Here is an 18,569-nt window from a genome sequence, read left to right on the forward strand (position 1 = left end):
CTTATGTGTGTAGCAAAGTAACAATAGCTGTCAATTTGACTTATTGGGAAATGCTCGGTGCCATCTCTCTAATGCATCGAAGACTCACTTTGTCCGTCATTTGCCTTTCTCCACAATAAGTCGGCATATAACTGATTGCATCCCAGCCAAAACCACCTTTGAGGTTCCACACGACATATGCAGTACGGCAGAATATCAAGACAATGACTTCTCAAGGTGACAGGAGTTGAGACTAATGATAGCATTATGTATAACAGTTGAATAGAAAGATGTATGTGAGCCTCTGATCAATAGCAGGAAAAGAGAGTGCTTGTAAAGGCGTGTGCTACGAACCATAAACACAAGGTTTAGCTGTCCTTTACAGAGTACATCGTCTTCCATACTCGACTGTTTATTTGATACTAAAACCTGCTTATGTATAAGGTAAACAAAGTTGTCATTTTGACCTATTTGGAAGATGCCCGGTGCCACCCCTCTAATGCATTGAAGACTTACTTTGTCAGCCATTTGTCATGCTCCCCGATAAGTGAACATATAACTGACAATATCCTAGCCAAAACCATCTTTGAGGTTCCACACAGCATGCACAAAATGACAAATGACGAAGATGATGACCGCTAAAAGAGATAGGAATTAAGACTAACGATAGCATTATGTACACAAGTTGAATAGAAAGATGTACACGACCCTCGGATCAATGGCATGAAAAGAGAGTGCTTCTAAAGGCATGTGCTGAAAACCATAAAGGCAAGGTTGAGCTGTCCTTTACCGAGAACATCTCCTTCCACACACGGCTGTTTCGTTGATATACCAAAACCTGCTTATGTGTAGCAAGGTAAACATAGTTGTCATTTTGACTTATTGGGAAAATGCCCGGTACCATCCCTCTAATGCATCGAAGGCTAACTTTGTCAACCATTCGCCATTCTTCCTTCTCGTAATCCTCCATTACCCAAATAACCATCCAAGCCTCATATATCTGAATAACAGACAATCTCCCATCCAATTCCAACAAATAAACCCGACTCCTAACTCCACAACTAATTTCATGAGGCAACTGAATTTTCCTCCAAACATCAGTACCCAAATCAAGAACAAGCATACACGAACAACTATCCGTCAACCAATGCAGTCCACCATTAATAAACACAACTTGATTCTTATTCATATGCGTGAACTGATCATCCTGCAACGACACAAACTTCCTCCATTTGTTCAACTCTGAATCATAAACCATACATATAAACGTCCTCTCAGGACGATGACCAAACGACCTATGATAACCAGCTAAAACCACATTATACTTTTGTTTCATCAAATCACAACCCAAACCAACAAGACTAGCTTCACCATCAGGATGAAACCTTGTAATAGGTCTTTCCCTACTTTTAGGAAGCAATTTATATTCTCTAGTCAATGGATTACAAACATAATAAACACCCTTATCAGGTATACTAGACAAACATAACAAACCATTACAACAAGCTCTAACTTTAACCCTATCTTTTACAAAATCCAATGAAAATTCAGAAACCCCTTTTAAATTATCAATACAAATCAAACTAGATCTTGATTCTGATGAAGGTTCACTAACCTGAACAAGCACCATAGGATTCTTAACTGACAGTTCATTATAAAGATTTGTGAAATATTTATCAGATATCAATTTATACCAAACTTTACACACAACTTTTGTCTTAAAAACTGATTTAACAGGCAATCTAGCAAGAATCTGAAGAATTACCTCATCTGGGAAAACCCCATATGGTGAATTCATCTCAAATTTGTTTTGGGGGTCAAAAAATGAGATTTTTTTTACAGAAATGGAGGAAAGATTCAACCTTTTTCACATTTTTGAGATCTTTTTGCAATTTGATGAAGATGGGGTTGTTGAATTAGCTTGAAAATTGAAGAAAAACATGGATAATTTGTGAAATTGAAGAAAAAAATGAAGGAAAAATGGCTACTGATTTCTAAAAATTGGTTAATTCTTGATTTTGTTTTCCAGAATTGATGGGCCTTAAAAGGCTTTTTTATAGTATAGTTTCCTTTTTGGGCTGATGATATATAACACTTTGCTTGATATACATAAATATAACTTATTTTCTGTCATCATTTAGATTTTGTTTCTATTTTTAAAATTTGCGTAAGTATTATAGCCCTCGAGGAATTACTCTTTTGGATGACGTTAGATTCATGTCTAATATTTGTTCATAGGTTTCTCAACTTTACAGACAAAACATTAGATTATCGTCTAATATTGGCAATAGCTTACAAAATTTTAAATTGTGTTATCTTGACATTTCTTTGCTTACGAGGCAAGACTGAAAAGAAGGTTTCGCAAATGAATCGTGTGGCACAGTGAAAGATTTTTTGCTATTTAATAAATTTTTATAATTTTTTTTTAGTTTATTTGAAAATGATCTTGAGACCATGATGTAAAAGATTTATAAGTTTCTTACAAAGGCTGATGAATTTTGATAGTGATTTGCCAAGTCTGAGCTTCATATTATTATTATTTTTCCAAATAAAGATAATAATGTTTAAAAATAATCCACTTGTTATTGATTGAAATATAAACTAACAAATAATTAAATAAATAATCATAAAGATGATGTTTTTTTATTTATTTACTAAAATTGATCTTGACTTCCATTTGAATAGGTATTCTTGAAGAACATTGGCCAAAGTCTTATAATAGTTAAAAATATGAATCACTTGCTTATATTTATTTAAATTATTCATTGAAACTTGTAAAATATTTTAGAGATGGACATAAATTGATTTTTTTTCTACTTTAGTGATCTAATCATTTTAGAACACTCATACCTTTCAAACTTTCATTTTAGAACATTCAGCATGGTTTCTTCATTACTGTATATGCTTTGTGATATACTTAGTTGAATCGAAGATCTATCAAAAATAGTTTATCTGCCTTCACAAGGTAGGGATAAAGCTGCATACAGTCCACCTCCTCAAATTCTACTTATAGAATTACACTGAATATGTTAATTAAATTATTAATAGGTGTAATAGGAATCAAATAATTGTTTGAAAAGAAAGTGAAATCTCAATAGGAAGTAAATAGTTCAAGAAAACAAATTAACATAGAACAAGAAGGGTACGTTATGGTGGAGTTGCAAGTACTCATTCATTTTGTCTTAAAGTTCGAGCCTTTATGGCGCGAATCCAAATTTAGTCGGGGCACAATACAGGTACCAAACACCAAATGGGAAACCGAAATGATAAATTAACTCAATGGCACTTGAGAAATGAAGAGAACCACCTTGAAATTCATTAAAATAGAGTACCAAAAGGTACAATTTTGCAAGTGCATTCGACATTTACTTGCTTATTTATGGTCTCTCAACTCTTGATTCTTGTTGTAGTATAATCAAGAAGTATAATGCATGAATCATCGACGATATGTTTATCGTAGAGATTTTATTATGGGATACAATCGACGTTTATCTATGAGATGGAAGTTCTTCACCAGTTAAGAAAGAATGGATGAGGGCTAGACCTTCACTTGGCTTGTATAGAGGTACTAGATGACCGGCTCCTCTTACTGTCACGAATGTCAGCCCTTCGTATTCTACTACCCGTCCTGCTACCTGCATTTACATACATCAACGTAGATCTCGGTTACTATACACACACACACTGACAGTGTGATAATGCTACACTAACATTGCACTTCTACTATGTTGTAACATGTAATCTATCTTATTTTTCAGGTTGCGTTCCAACAATCAACGATGCTTAGCTAGTTATATTTGTCTAGGGAGGTGGTGTGTATGCAAACTTACCTCTACCTAATAAGGGTAGAGAGGTTGTTTCAGATAGACCATCGGCTAAAGTAAATCATAACAAAACAAGAACGAAAAGAGAATACAGTAGAGAGAAATGTTTTGTTCTCCATTGCTTTGTTTAACTGGTTTACTTATAAAGCATTGTTGACTCATCGAACAATGATTTCATTGAGACGATTATCTTCAAAAGCAGGATAAGTTAACTAGATACGTTAATAAAGTTCGACTACATTTTCTAGTTCTCGAAGGGGGAAGTGAGAGTAAGGGACTGGGAGAGAGACGAAAAATGGAGTTAACATTTTCATGTTAAAGCACAGTTTTCTATTTGATTGCAATTTAATTTTTCTAAGTCAAAAACTACAAGAAGAACTAACCTGCTTATTGAGAAACCAAGAATGCCATGGGGATTTCAGAGTCAGATTAAGAGCTTCAACACAGTCTCTCGTCCCAATTACTGGCACTCGTCCATCTACATCACCACTTTTTGATGAAAAAAAAAAGAATGAATGAGCCACTGAAGGTCAGCTTATATAAAAATGAGTACTAAAGCAGATCATCAAGATGCATTCAAGGAATCACAAGGCATTATTAGATTCTGCCAACGTAATAAATTTTAGCATTAGTGTTACGTAAAGGAGCCATTTATAAAACACGAGCAATTTCGAGTCATGTTTGTCAACCTCATTCTAGGATGCAACTATAAGAAGGATAAGAACAAGCTAAAACAAAAAATGAAACAGAGATAAAACCACAAATACCTAAATATCCAAATCTTCAGGCCCCCTTTGATGAGCCTTTCGTATACTGGCAAGATAGAGAATACATTGTAGTTGTACGTACGAAACACAGGATCACTGAAGTGTATAATAGAAATCAAGTTAGGAAGTGGATACTGAAATAGTAAACAAAAGATTGCACGGAGCTCGAGCAAATATAACCATGACACGAACTTGAAGTTACCTGCAACTTTTCCATTTCTTTATAGCTTGACTTCCTTCAGTGTTCGCGTGAAGAGCAATTTGAACATCTAATCTATTGAAATACTTTTCGGTGAAAGCAGTATAGCAGGGGTCATAACCCCCCGGAATTCGTTTCATCCTCCTGAACCCATAATTAGGTGCCTGCAACAAAGTACATTATCAAAATGAAACCGAGTTTCGAGTCATGTTTGTCAAGTTTCCATTTGATTCATGAAGAAAAATTGTTTAGATGGAAATACTAATTGTGAACGGAAACATTATTAGTCTACTGTGCATATAATCTATATTGCTCAGGCTCTCCGAGATGTTGTTGCACCCCCCTGTCGGATCCTCCAAAATACACTACTGTTGGCAGATCTGGCACGCACTCAACAACATTTTTGAAGAGTTCATGTGTGCAACATAGCATATAGTTGCCTTCGAAGAGGCTCAAAATAGCTCCCATGTCTTGGACTATAAATTGTTTCTACATCTGCAGGCTAATATGCACTCGATGGAGCACAAGATCATTCTCACCATGATTTGAGAAGCATCGTTTGTATTAACGATATCACTAGCTGAAGAAGAGGAAGTGTTCACGAGACACTTGGGACCATAAATGTTGTAGATGTCAATTTCATTATATTTATCCCATAACACTTGCATGGCATCATTACAGGCGTCGGACCAGTTGGAGACCTTGAAATCGCATACTTGTTTGGCTTTCTGATACTCCGAATCGTATAGTATTGCATGGCTCCAAGCATATTCCAATATCCCTTTATAATCATAGTAATCGTTCGTTTCAGGATTCCCAACCTGCAAGTCATCGTATACGATTAATAGATGACACTGGAACTTCAAGATAACAGTAAAGAAATGCTAATATTCTGTTTTTTCTTTCCTGCTTAAATCAGAATGAGCAAGTGAGTAATCGATTTCTGCAACTATCCGCGAATTTTGCAGTGCTTTGCTACAGGATGCAAACAAAGATAGCGTACGAAAACAATAGAAGACAAAGGTAAACTTACGATGAAGCCTTTCAGATTAATATATGGATACTTTTTGCTGTCTTTATTTCGGTTGTATACGAGCTCTGCCAATTGGGGCACATAGTGTCCTATGATCACAAAAGATAGCACCTTACTTTAGACACATTAGACACATAGTCTTAATCGTTAAAATGGAAGTTTAGGGGAAGGTTTACTCACCTGCATAGCTCTCTCCTGATATGAAAAATTCTCGGTTCTTGAACTCGGGGAACCTTTCCAGCCAATTCACCAAGAAATTATAAGCATCTTCAGCTGTGTGAAGCAAATTATGTTCATAAGTTAGCTGCATACACACAATGCAAACTCTTTTTGGAAAATGTATTTGCATTTCTCGGGTTGTAATTACCAGCAAAGGGGTCATCTAAGTTGGTTAAATCGGAGGACGTATTGGTGTATGAGAATCCCACCCCAACTGGTGATTCCAAAAACAGCAAATTGGCTTCTGCAAGTAAAATGTCCAACAAGAACAATACAGTCACACTCTATTAGGTTCGATATAACTTCTTCAGTTAATGAACGAAGTTACTAAACCCTGCAAAGCTAAAACATGTACAAATTATCATTTTCTACTTTTGGTTATCGTCTCAACAACATAATATAGAGTCAATATGTTCTATGTTGTGAGGATTCATCATAAATTGGTAAGCGACTTAGAGTCAACATAGAGCATAAATGAAAAAGAGATATGACCGTTATTCCAAGAATGCTCGTTGAAGTCAAGACCAGCTCCGTTGTTTTGAACTAGCAGAGGTCCCAACTCCACAGCAGCGCCATATCCAATTGAAGAGCAACCAGGTCCTAATATAGAAAGCACACAAGTGAATGCTAAGAAACTAACTACTCGTTCGTTCTTTTTTTAGTTTGTTTCTAAAAGAATTACGCCTTTTTATATCTAGGATATTTTTAACTTTGAACTTTCTATTTGCACTTAATGACATGTTCATCACTGACATGTTTAAAACCACAAGTTCAAGGGAACCTTTTGTCAAGTGCCAAAACTTTTCCCTTTTCCCCATCAGATATCATAAGCTATGTTGCTCGGAATTTCCAAAAATATTGTCCCGACCATGTTGAATTCTCAAGAAAACACTACTTTTTGAGGATCCGACATGCACAATTGACATTTTTGAAGATTCCTAGCAACATAGTCCATAACATACAAGGGAGAACAAGAATTATGGTTATAGAGCCATAAAACCACAAGTCCCAACTCCCAAGTACTACAACATACAAAAAAGTACAAAAAGAACAGAACTAAATAGTTAAAGCTCCAATCTTTCATATGAAACAAGAAAAATAAGAAATGGGGTTCACTCTTTATGATAAAGATATGGGAAACAAGAATTATAGTTATCAAGAACAACATAGAGAACAAAAACAACAGAACTTAAAGCTCCAATCTTTCATATGAAACAAGAAAAATAGTTCAAGCTTCAATCTTTCATATGAAACAAGAAAAATAGCTAAAGTTCCAATCTTTCATATGAAACAAGAAAAATAGCTAAAGCTCCAATCTTTCATATGAAACAAGAAAAATAGCTAAAGCTCCAATCTTTCATATAAAACAAGAAAAATAGCTAAAGTTCCAATCTTTCATATAAAACAAGAAAAATAAGAAAATGGGGTTCACTCTTTATGACAAAAAATATGAGAAATTACCACCATTAAGCCAAAGGAGAAGGGGTTTCTTGGAAGAATTAAACTGAGATTGAAAAAACCAGTAAAAAAGAGCCCTTCCATGAGTTTTATTGACTGTAATGTAACCAGAAAATTGTGAAACTTGTGGGCTATTGGGTTGCCCTGGCAGCTTTATTACTCTGTCATCTTCTTGAGTTCTTGAAAAAACATTACTCCAACAAATGAGGAACACAAATACAATTAACAATATGTTTTTTGTGTTCTTTGGATTTGAAGGTTCCATTTTTCAGTTCTAGTGTGTGTTTTTTGTGTGTGTTTTCTGAACTTTTAAGATAAAGTGGTCTTCAATCTTGACTATTGGGGTTGACCTCTATGAGTGAAAGGACAGTGACATTATCACAGTCACACATCACTACTATAAGCAATAATAAATATCTTATTTACTTTGTTTTAATTTATTTGTCCTATGTTTTTTTTAAAAAAATGATTTTTTTTCATTTATTGACAACTTTTTAAGTTTAAATTTTCACATTATATATTAAAGACAACAAATTAAAGAATATTTGGATATATTTTACATATCTTAAATTTAAGATTACAAGATTTATAACTTGTTTGAATTGTGCTTTTAAAGTCAAAATAGCATTTAAGTAATTTTATAGTGTTTGAATAAACAAAAAAATTAAGCCAAAAATAACAAAAATTAGCCAAAAGTCGTAAGTTAGAATTTCAAACTTATAAGTCAAAAGCCAATTCAAACACTCTCTTAATAGTTTGTCATTGACATGGATGGTCGCGATCTTTCTATTATTTTGACAAAGATCGTGACCTTATCATATACTTAGCTACTGGAAAATGGAACATGTTATGATCGAAATAATTAGGTGTAACATAGAAGTTAACAAAACAAACCTCAAAGATAATGAGTAAGAAGACAAATCAGAAATATATCAAAATACATAAAGATATAATGTGGTTCGGTTAACCGACCTACATCCACAAGAAGAGATGAGTAATTCACTATATAAATATGATAATACAAAGTATCGAGAGAAGTAACCTTACAGAATTTACTCGGAATAAAAGAGGTTCACACAAGTGATAACGTATCATACACTTGTGTCTAACCGTTTCCCTACCTACACAAAACTCTCAAAGCCCCTAGGATCGGACTACATTGTGAATGCTACTAAGTCATAAACTTTTTTCTATAAGAAAAGGACTAGCCATATATAGAAACTTTGTGTTTTCCTTTTACGAAAAAAAAATCTATTTATGATAAGAAATTCATGACAAATATCTAACGGAACAAATATTGAATCTTGAACTACAAACTCACTTTTGTCAATAGTGTTGTATTGAAGACATGGCAAATTATTGCTCTAACAATCTTTGATTTTGTCATCTATATACCATATAGCTTGAAACATAACATGTTTCCTTCTCTCTTTTTTTTTGTATCTTGTGATACATCATTACAAGCAAAGTGCAAGTGGATTCACTCACTATTTACAAATTTTCGAACACATTTGTATCACATATTAATCAATATAAAACGTTTAAAATCGATTAAATATATATATAAACAATATATTTAGAATAAGTGATGAGTTATGCAAGCTCAACTTGTTGAATAGTGAACCCCACTCAATCGATATGTATTGTCACTACAAAGCATAATTTATGAAAATTTCTAACAACTTGTGACAAACCTATTGTATAGTGGTTAAAAGAAATAGTGAAAAATAGTCATTTGTTGAGTAAGGTTTAGTAAAGTTGTCAAATGATCGAATTTAAATCGCAATTGGGTGGATTAAAATGAGTTGAATCAATGAATATGTCCGATTAGAAAATTTGCATTCTAAGAGTTGAGGGAGAATCATGTTACGTTTTTAATCCTTGAAAAATCAAAAAATTCTAATATTGATCCTTGTGATAACCTGATCAAACACATTTAACCTTCTATTACTTGATTGTGAATCATAAAATATTTAACAAATTATTAATGGTTAAATCATTTAAACGAGTTGACTTAAACATTTAAGGAGACGTTTGACCATGAAATTTTAACTTTACTCTAAAATAGCTGGTTTGGCACATAAAACTCTAGAACTAACTTCAAGTTGAATTTCAAAATTTTCAAGAATTTGAAAATCAAAAAATTACTCACAAAAAGTCAAAAACCACTCTAAATTTGTATTCATTTTTTAAAAATCATTTTTCACTATTTTAACAAAAACTATTTTCTTAAAAAGAAAATCTAAATGAAATATGGCAAAAGCCCACTTATTGTGACCATTAAATGAAATATATTTTCAACTTGCTCAAATTTAAACAATGTTAATGCACACTTATAAGTCAAAAATTTGACATTTGTAGTTATCTATCACCAAACATATCAATGACTTGAGCAAGTTGAATTTATAGGTCATAATTGACACACCAACATACATAAGCCATGATCTTATAATAATTGACTCAAAAATAATATTAATTTGTCATTTATCTGTCGTCAATCTTGTTTAGTGATGAATTATAAAATAAAATAAAATAATTTGTCAAGCTAGCTACAAGAAATTTAGCGTCAGATTAGAGATGAAATTTGTAACTAATTTTTTTTCTAGAGTGTTTATTGACCTATGGCTGCTTCTAATCATTATTCTTAACACATAATTAATTAATAATCTATACATGTTTAGACAAAATAGACTTTCCCACTTACTTAGTCTCTATTGATAATTTAACATACATTTTTTTTCCTTAAACGCTACAACAGAATTGAACGATCCACTAAGAGCCTACATCTACACGTTTCAACAAGTATTACTTAGTATTTTTGCTTTTTGACCCTTTAAAGTATTTATTATTACATAATTAATGACGGAGTTGTGATAAGAATCAAACTCTGAGTTTAATTCAATCTCAAAAATTGGCTCATGAAGGTGAGTACTGGTCGAGTGGTCGTCATGATCTTTTGACCTTGTTACATAATTAATGAAGGGGGTTAAGACTTGAGATTAGAATAAGATTTCGGGTTTAATTTAATCTCAAAAACCAGCTCATGAAGGTGAGTATTGTTAGTGATCTTTTGATCTCGTTACATAATAAATGAAAGGGGTTGAGATAAGAATCATGCGTTGAGTTTAATTTAATCTCAAAAACCAGTTCATGAAGGTGAATATTAGTCGTGATCTTATGACCTCGTTACTTAATGCCTAACTTTTAATTTTAAAAAAATCGTTACATAATTAATGAAGGGGGTTGATATAAGAATCAGACTTTGAGTTTGACTCAATCTCAAAAATTAGCTCATGAAGGTGAGTATAAGTTGTGATCTTTTGTCCTCATTACATAATTAACGAAGGGAGTTGAGAAAAGAATCAGACTCAGTTTTGACCTCACCTATCTCATGGACAAAATGTTAGCTTTACTAGCTACTTTTGATCTTAAAGATTTAATTCGAACTATATCATATAAATTAGGATGTATTAGAAGAGTGATGCAACTTTTGGAGAAAAGGATAGCCATAAACTTATGTAACAGAAAAATTAATTAATAATGTTTTAATTTTCTTATAGTAGAATGGTATGATGAAGATTTTCCCATATTTGTTACGGTTTGGAATATCATTCTATGTAAAACAAGAAAACTCCAAAATTTTGGATGTCATTTTATTTTTTTCATTAATAAACTTGTGGCTAATGAGATTTGACTAATTAATATATGTTTAATGTATACAATGTAATCTCCCTTTCAACAAATAGCTACACGCAATCGATTTGTCAAAGAAAAAAAGAGGGAGAGAAATTTAAGTAGATAATTCATGCATCTGATTAAACGGGAACGTATTCAGAATTTCGAAAAGATAGATATACTATGACAAAAAGATGGAATTAGGATATATATTTTAATCATTAAATTTAATATACTTTTGCAATATTATTATATAGTAAAAATTAATTATGTAAAATAGTAACTTCATTATATGTGTTTGAGTTATGAAAATAACTTTTTATCATAGACTCTTGTAGTCGGGTTCTTCTTGAAATTCCACACATAATAAAAGTTTAGTGTATCGAACTGTCCTTTTTTAGTGAATTAGTTGAATGGCCATTGACATTTTACTTTTGTTAACAAAGAAGATATTACTTTCACCGTTTTATATTACTTGGTCCATGTTGACTTAATGTATTTCATAACTCATTAGATATGTACTTTATTAAACTAACCTTATCAACGATGTGTTGGAACTCTAAATTTGACAATTACTACATTATTTAATAATTTAACACAAAGAATAATATGAATTTTTAAAAATAAAATTCTCTTAATTTGCTAAAATAGGATAGTAAATTTTATTTTTTTATAATATAAAGGATCAAATAAAATAAAACGAACGGAGTAGAATTGCAGCCATGGCTACCTTAATTAGGAGACCTATATAAATAGCTTTACTTTAGGGACCACTTTGATGGCTTTTGTGCAAAAACACCTGTGGTACAAATATTAATATTAATACCAATTTATATTTTTTTCAATATTTTTATTTTTTAAGTATTTGTAATTTTGTATTCGTTTGAAAATGACGGTCATGCTCGTCTCGTATTTATTGATACATTTTTAAATTGATCAGACTTGTGCAATATCCACATCGATGAGAATAGCTCAGTTAGTTATTGATAAATTGAATTGAGAATCACAAAATCATAAATTTAATAAAGCAAATATTTTGGTAATATTATATTCTTCCATTTATCTAAACTATAGTGAATTGAACTATATATCTGGTCCATATGCCCTCCATTGAATTAGTCGTTGTTACGTTGAAATACTAAACACATATTATACATATATTGATTTAACGGAAATAAATAATTGATACGAATAAATTGTTACGTACTTCATACGTCGGCAAACACAAGGGGATAAATCTGGAACTAATTATTAAATTGAGATTAATTTCATAAATAGTATAATCTCATTAGTCATTGGTGACATTGGAATCCACTCATGTTGTATTCACACGATATGATTATAAAATTACAGTAATTTGAGACTTTATACTAAAAAGAGAATTGAAAAAAATAAATAAATTGGATTTTAACTATTTTTAAACAATACTATGTATTTGAGAATATACCAATTTTCCTTAGTTAATATTGTAATTAACATGGGTCGCGATGAAATGGTTGAGATCTTTTCACGCTTAATCAGTTCAGATTCGAGCCTTTGAGAATGAAAAAAATCCTTATTGGTAGTGTCGACCTCATAAATGAATCATATTATGCCTGAATATGAAAATTTAGTTAAACTCCACTATAGATACCGAGTTTCGTTTGAGGAACAAACAAAAAAATCTGGTTCAGTCCCCATAGACTATGTTCCCAAAATTCTCTGACTTTGGTCTAAGATTAGAATAGCAAGTAACAATGACATTTTCACTATTAAATTTATATAGTGGAGCATATATATATATACCATCTTTCAAAATTATAATAGTGCTCATTTCATAGGGCGGAACTAGAATTTAGAGTTTACGAGTTCTAAACTTATTGTTGAACTCATAATCGTTATAGTTATTTAGTCTACAATTAATTTTGTATACATATTTAATGAATTTTCTAATATGAATATAGGGTCTAAACAAAAGTTCGTCATGTTGATCATATGAAATATACTTATACAATTAATTGTATGAATTAGAATATGATGTGTATTTCTTAATTAAATAAAAACAAAGTATAAACAAAGAAACCATAAAAAATTTCCCATTCAAAGAATAAAATTCTAAAAGAAGTAAATGCTACAAATCTTATAAATCCTTAACTAAAAGAGATAAATGTTACAAATCCTTCAGAAAGGTTAATGTATATGTATCTCACTTAAATAAAGATTAAGATTAAAAATAAAGCTACCCTTTGATGAATTGTAATGAGTAATGACCCTAATTTTGATAATTTCTACACTTGATTTTGTTTATTCTAATTGGAGTATGACTAATTAATTCATATCCACGATGCATACAAAATTTCTTATCATGATTTTTTCCAAACGCAAAGCTCGAACCCCAGGCCTCTGATTGTTAATTGAGTTGTTGTTGTAAAAACAACATATCATCAATATTCCACAAATTGTCACAAACATTATCATCCAAAAATAATTGGCTCATATTTTGGTGATGATTATTATCATTAAAAATATCACCTTGTTGAAAATAACCACCTGTGGGACTAATCAAGATTTCCCCATAATCACTTTGATTAAGAGGATAATTAGTGTAGCAATTATCAGACATGTCTGAAATTTGTGTCCCAATTGAGTTTTCTGATGAAGTTGTTGTTGTTGTACTAGAATAATTCTCTTGTGTAAAAATCATATTTGGAACAATATTATTATTATTTTTATTATTGTTAATAATAATATTTTCATTTGTTTTTTGAATATTCACTTGATTATTTGAGTTAGAAGAAGCTTGAATTCTCTCAACTAGCCTTGGTATCCAAAGATAATGCAATGTATCTTTGAATTCTTTGCTATTGACATCACACTTTAGTTGTTTGGCTTGTTTTTGTACTCGGGTTCTCCAGTAATTTTTTATCTCATTATCTGTTCTTCCTGGCAAATGTTGTGCAATTTTCGACCACCTATAATCAACAAGAAAAAAAAGAGTTAAATAATTTTATATTTTGATATTAATTAATCATCTAAAAAGATAATTATACGCTTTATGTTGGTATATCATGCTTTTACACTATAAGTATATCGAATTATCTAGTGTATATTATGTATAAATGAACATACCTATTGCCCCAACGAGAATGAAGTTGAAGAATCAACAATTGTTCTTCAAGTGTAATATTTCCACGTCGAACATCTGGTCTAAGATAATTAAGCCATCTTAATCTGCAGCTTTTTCCTGTTCTCTTTAAACCTGTTTAATTAATATTCATGACATAAGTTAATAATTAATAAATTCCTCATATCACACAGTTTATTGGTAAAATAATTTAACAAAAGAACCAATAATATCACTTTAATACTCTAACCACTTTGTATTTAAAAATAATTAATCATAACCATTTTAATTTTGCCCCTTTTTGTTTTATCTTAGTGGAATGATTAGATGAGTTTTAAAAAAGATTATTTAGTACGGAAAGAAATTATCCACTCACACACTTATAAAAATGAATCTTTATCTCTCTTCATAACTCTCGTTTATCGAAATATCTTTTTATTTTTATAAAATAGAAATAAGATTATGTATATACTATTTTATTTATATCTTACTTGTCGAATTTCACTATGTTGTTGTTATTGTGATTCGTATGACTACTAGAAATTTGAAGCTTCCCTATGAATATTCCATTGATAACCGTGGGAAATAAGTTCATAAGAAATTGTTTCCGACAAATTTTCATGAGAAATTTCAAATTACACATGACGCGCTCCACCAGAAACGTCCATGGGAAATTCATAAATTTCGAGCTAGTAGTTATATATAAATTGATTAAGAAGAAAGAAAAAAGTTTGTAATGTTTTCTTATACTATAAAATGTTACCTGCAGAACGAGCGAGGGAATTCCAACGACCTTCGCCATGAAGAGCAATATGATTCATAAGAGTGAAATCTTCTTCAACAGTCCATGAACCTCTTTTTAGGTCCAAATTATTATTATTTTCATCACCTTTTCTATCGTTGTTATCAATATTATCTTCTCTTCTCAAACCAAAATCGACATATTGATGATGATGATGATCCATCGATAATAAAAAAAATGGAATAAGCTAGTCGAACTCTTTCAAAAGGTTACTCAAGTCACCTAAAGCCTCGTGAATTATGAGAAACTAAATTTTTTATAGAGAGAGAAGAAATTTTTAGAGAGAGAAAGATGTACTAAATTAGTGCATGATGAGATGAGAATAAGTGATAAGGGGTTTATATAGAAGAATAAAAAGAAAGAGAAATTTAAAAAAAAAAACAAAAAAGTGAGTAAAACGTGTAGATTTGATGGAAATTAATGAAAAATTAATAAGTTGTAACTTTATATAATGAGTTTAATTAATGTTTAAACTCACAAAGCCACAATTAGGAAACATGTCTATTTTTTAGCCACTTGTTTAATTAATTGATGAAAGTGTATACTGTGTGTTAATTAATTTAATTAATTAGTTAATTACACTTAATGACTCCAACTCGTTTTTGACACTTTTTGACTTTGTCTATTTTACTGTATGAATCCACATTTTAATATTAGTTCAATAAATTAAAATCAATTTTTAGATTTTTATTTTCTTTATCCACTAAGCAAGTTGTCATGGATTTGCTGACTTTCTTAAATTCATTTTTTCAAAGTTAATTTCCTAAATTCTTTTTTTTTTTCAAAATTGAATAAGATGTCCACTAACATTTGATATTGAAATTTCATGGTTAAAACTAAGATTTTTTTCTACTATTAGGTAGAGGCGGAGCCACATAGACTAATATACTGAAAGATGGTCAATTGAATATTTTTGTCAAAAATATATCATGTACATCGAAAATTATGATGTGTATGTAGCTTAATTAAATATATATATATATATATATATATATATATATATATATATATATATATATATATATTATATTGAATGGAAAATGATCAAATATACTGATGTATTAGCAAAAATAGTTTGAAACACATTCCTCATTTGAGTTTTTGTTCAAATATACTTCTCTTATTATATTTCGATTGAAATATACATCTTTACAGTGATTTATACTTATTTTGGATTGAAAGTATAACGAGAAGATATATTTGGGCCGAAACTCAAAACGAGAGTATATTTAAACTATTTTGATATATAGTACATGAATATATTTGGCATTTTTCCATATGTTAAAATCTTGGACATTCATAGTAAAATTCTTGACTTTATCATGACTTTTATTAGGTCATCACCCAAAAGATATTTATAGATACACTTCTAAAGTATAAGATTTATAATATTGAAAATAAAATATATTACCTGCTATAAAAAATAAAAATGACATAATATTATAAACTCGTATATATACAACATGCAACTCTAACCTAACTAGTTAGGCTTATTGTGTTCATCAAAATCTCACCAATATGTCACCAAACTTACTTCTTACCTCTAACTAATCAACTTAAGTTTTTTAATCTCATTATTGAAAAAACACGAATTTTTAATTGACATTTCTTTCAGAATATCATCAGAAATATGAGATTGTTATTATATATCCCTGTTAGAATATTTTTTACAATCCAATTTTCGATAAAATATATTTAAAATTTGTGTTTTTTTATTAGTGTCAGCTACTAGCTTGCCTCTAGAGAAATTTAGCTAATTTTTTTTTTTGGTGCCTCATTAAAATATTTATGTGATTTAATGTGAATATGGACTATGTAGTTATGCTATTGAGGGCTATATATTATTATTTAGTAATTTTAGAATTAACAAGTTATAAGTAGCTGTACATAACTTCATGCCTGTCCCTATTGGAAGTACTTTATTTATTATTCAAAATTAATGCGTAAATCCCTCTATAATTGCTTATAAGTCCTCTTTAAACAGATGATTAATCAAGTACATATAGTGAGATTAAGCACTCTTAATCATTTTTAATATCCAAGATTGAACTATAACCAACAAACGTTTGTGATCGAGTAGTAAGTATGTGCTCTTTTATCCTTATTAAACTCTACATAGTGGCTAAGCCAAAATTTTAATTAAGGCGTACTATCAAAACATAAAGAAGTAAAATCGCGTAAAAGGCAAGAAGTGTCAATATATATACATAAAAAATATTTTTTACCTAGCTTTATAGTGTAATTTTCTGATGAGGGAATGTTGATCGACGTCCCTAAAGTATATGTGACTCTACCACTGACCTTGAGTATGGAGTTGTCTTTGTTAGTGAGTGCTTTACGTATCCTTTAATATGGATATAGTTTTGTCGAAAATCTAAATTTTATCGAATTCAAATATAAATATCGGACACAACCAAGAAACCATTAAGTAAGATAAAGAAAATGTGAAAACACATATGGAGAGGATCTAAATATTAATTATTAAAGTAATGATTACAAAAAATAATAACTAAGCAAAGATTGTATACATCTTAAGCCACCGGCCATCTTTTTGCTTGAACTTATTAATATAATAATTTTTATATATTACTGTAAAATAAACTTATTTTTGTTTTCTTGCTTTATATTATTAATTATATAACTGCTATTATATTATATACTATGAATAGACGATTCATGGACCACTTTGAGTTTACAATTTTTAAAATGCTTCCATATTCATTGCACTGTTTTAAAGCCACCATATTAAACAATAAACTTCTTTTATTTTATTTGTTTAGCTGTCTTTTTACAAAAGAAATAAAATTAAAATAGGTACACACATTTTTAGAATTTATGGCTAATTAATTTAAAAGTTAAAGAGGATGAAGACATTTACATAAACAAATTAATCTACAAAAAAGAGTACCCCAATCACGTGTTCTATGACTTTTTTAATTTTTAGTTTCCATTCGATATTTGATATTCGATATTAATATTGGAATTCAACTAAATTTAGAATCAGACTCCTTAACAAAGGCGACTTCGTATTCACTAGGACTCAAATTCGAGACCTCTAATTAAAAATAAATAGTACTTACCACTCCACCAGAACGCTTACGAGTGTATTCATGACTTTATGACAGATGCAACTAGTACTACTAGAGATTATTAAAGTTATATTACACTTGTCTCTTCTTTTCTTTTTTCTAGTTTATATTGTCATTGTATATCATTTTATGATTTTTTTTTTATGGCTAGAGATGTCTCATGTGATAATATGTGAGGGATTATTGTTAGCTAGTGATTATTTAAATAACTATAGTTTAATTTAAAGTATGATTATGAAATCTAGCTATAAATTGTATATTTACGAAACGTAGCTATATACCGTTATTGTATAGATAAAAGAGCTAATTGTATCATATGAATATTAATTATATTGAGAGAAAAAAATGCAGCAAGGCGACATATATCAATTGTATAAGATTAAGCAAATATTAATTATACTCACTATATATTATATCAACT

General features: G+C 30.3%; 3 protein-coding genes across 3 annotated transcripts; all 3 read right to left on the minus strand.

Moving 5' to 3' along the window:
* Positions 1 to 620: 620 nt before the first annotated feature.
* LOC125828685 (F-box protein At5g49610) lies at positions 621 to 1,980 on the minus strand. Its single transcript, XM_049508020.1, has one exon. The coding sequence runs from the start codon at positions 1,775 to 1,777 to the stop codon at positions 695 to 697; it is 1,083 nt and encodes a 360-aa protein (XP_049363977.1). The 5' UTR covers positions 1,778 to 1,980; the 3' UTR covers positions 621 to 694.
* A 1,293-nt stretch (positions 1,981 to 3,273) lies between these two features.
* LOC125828607 (serine carboxypeptidase-like 26) lies at positions 3,274 to 7,835 on the minus strand. The gene is made up of 10 exons (XM_049507919.1): positions 7,483 to 7,835; positions 6,514 to 6,621; positions 6,170 to 6,265; positions 5,983 to 6,075; positions 5,803 to 5,891; positions 5,309 to 5,590; positions 4,773 to 4,933; positions 4,571 to 4,666; positions 4,187 to 4,292; positions 3,274 to 3,614 (listed from the first exon to the last, which is right to left on the minus strand). The coding sequence occupies exons 1-10, from the start codon at positions 7,742 to 7,744 to the stop codon at positions 3,468 to 3,470; spliced, it is 1,440 nt and encodes a 479-aa protein (XP_049363876.1). The 5' UTR covers positions 7,745 to 7,835; the 3' UTR covers positions 3,274 to 3,467.
* A 5,385-nt stretch (positions 7,836 to 13,220) lies between these two features.
* On the minus strand, positions 13,221 to 15,372 carry LOC125828693 (MYB-like transcription factor EOBI). Its single transcript, XM_049508031.1, has 3 exons — positions 15,021 to 15,372; positions 14,263 to 14,392; positions 13,221 to 14,105 (listed from the first exon to the last, which is right to left on the minus strand). Exons 1-3 carry the CDS (start codon positions 15,220 to 15,222, stop codon positions 13,544 to 13,546), a joined length of 894 nt encoding a protein of 297 aa, XP_049363988.1. The 5' UTR covers positions 15,223 to 15,372; the 3' UTR covers positions 13,221 to 13,543.
* Between the last annotated feature and the right edge of the window lie 3,197 nt (positions 15,373 to 18,569).

Source organism: Solanum verrucosum, unplaced genomic scaffold (assembly GCF_900185275.1).
Source record: "Solanum verrucosum unplaced genomic scaffold, falcon-dt-bn FXZP01000273.1, whole genome shotgun sequence".
NCBI classification, from domain to species: domain Eukaryota; kingdom Viridiplantae; phylum Streptophyta; class Magnoliopsida; order Solanales; family Solanaceae; genus Solanum; species Solanum verrucosum.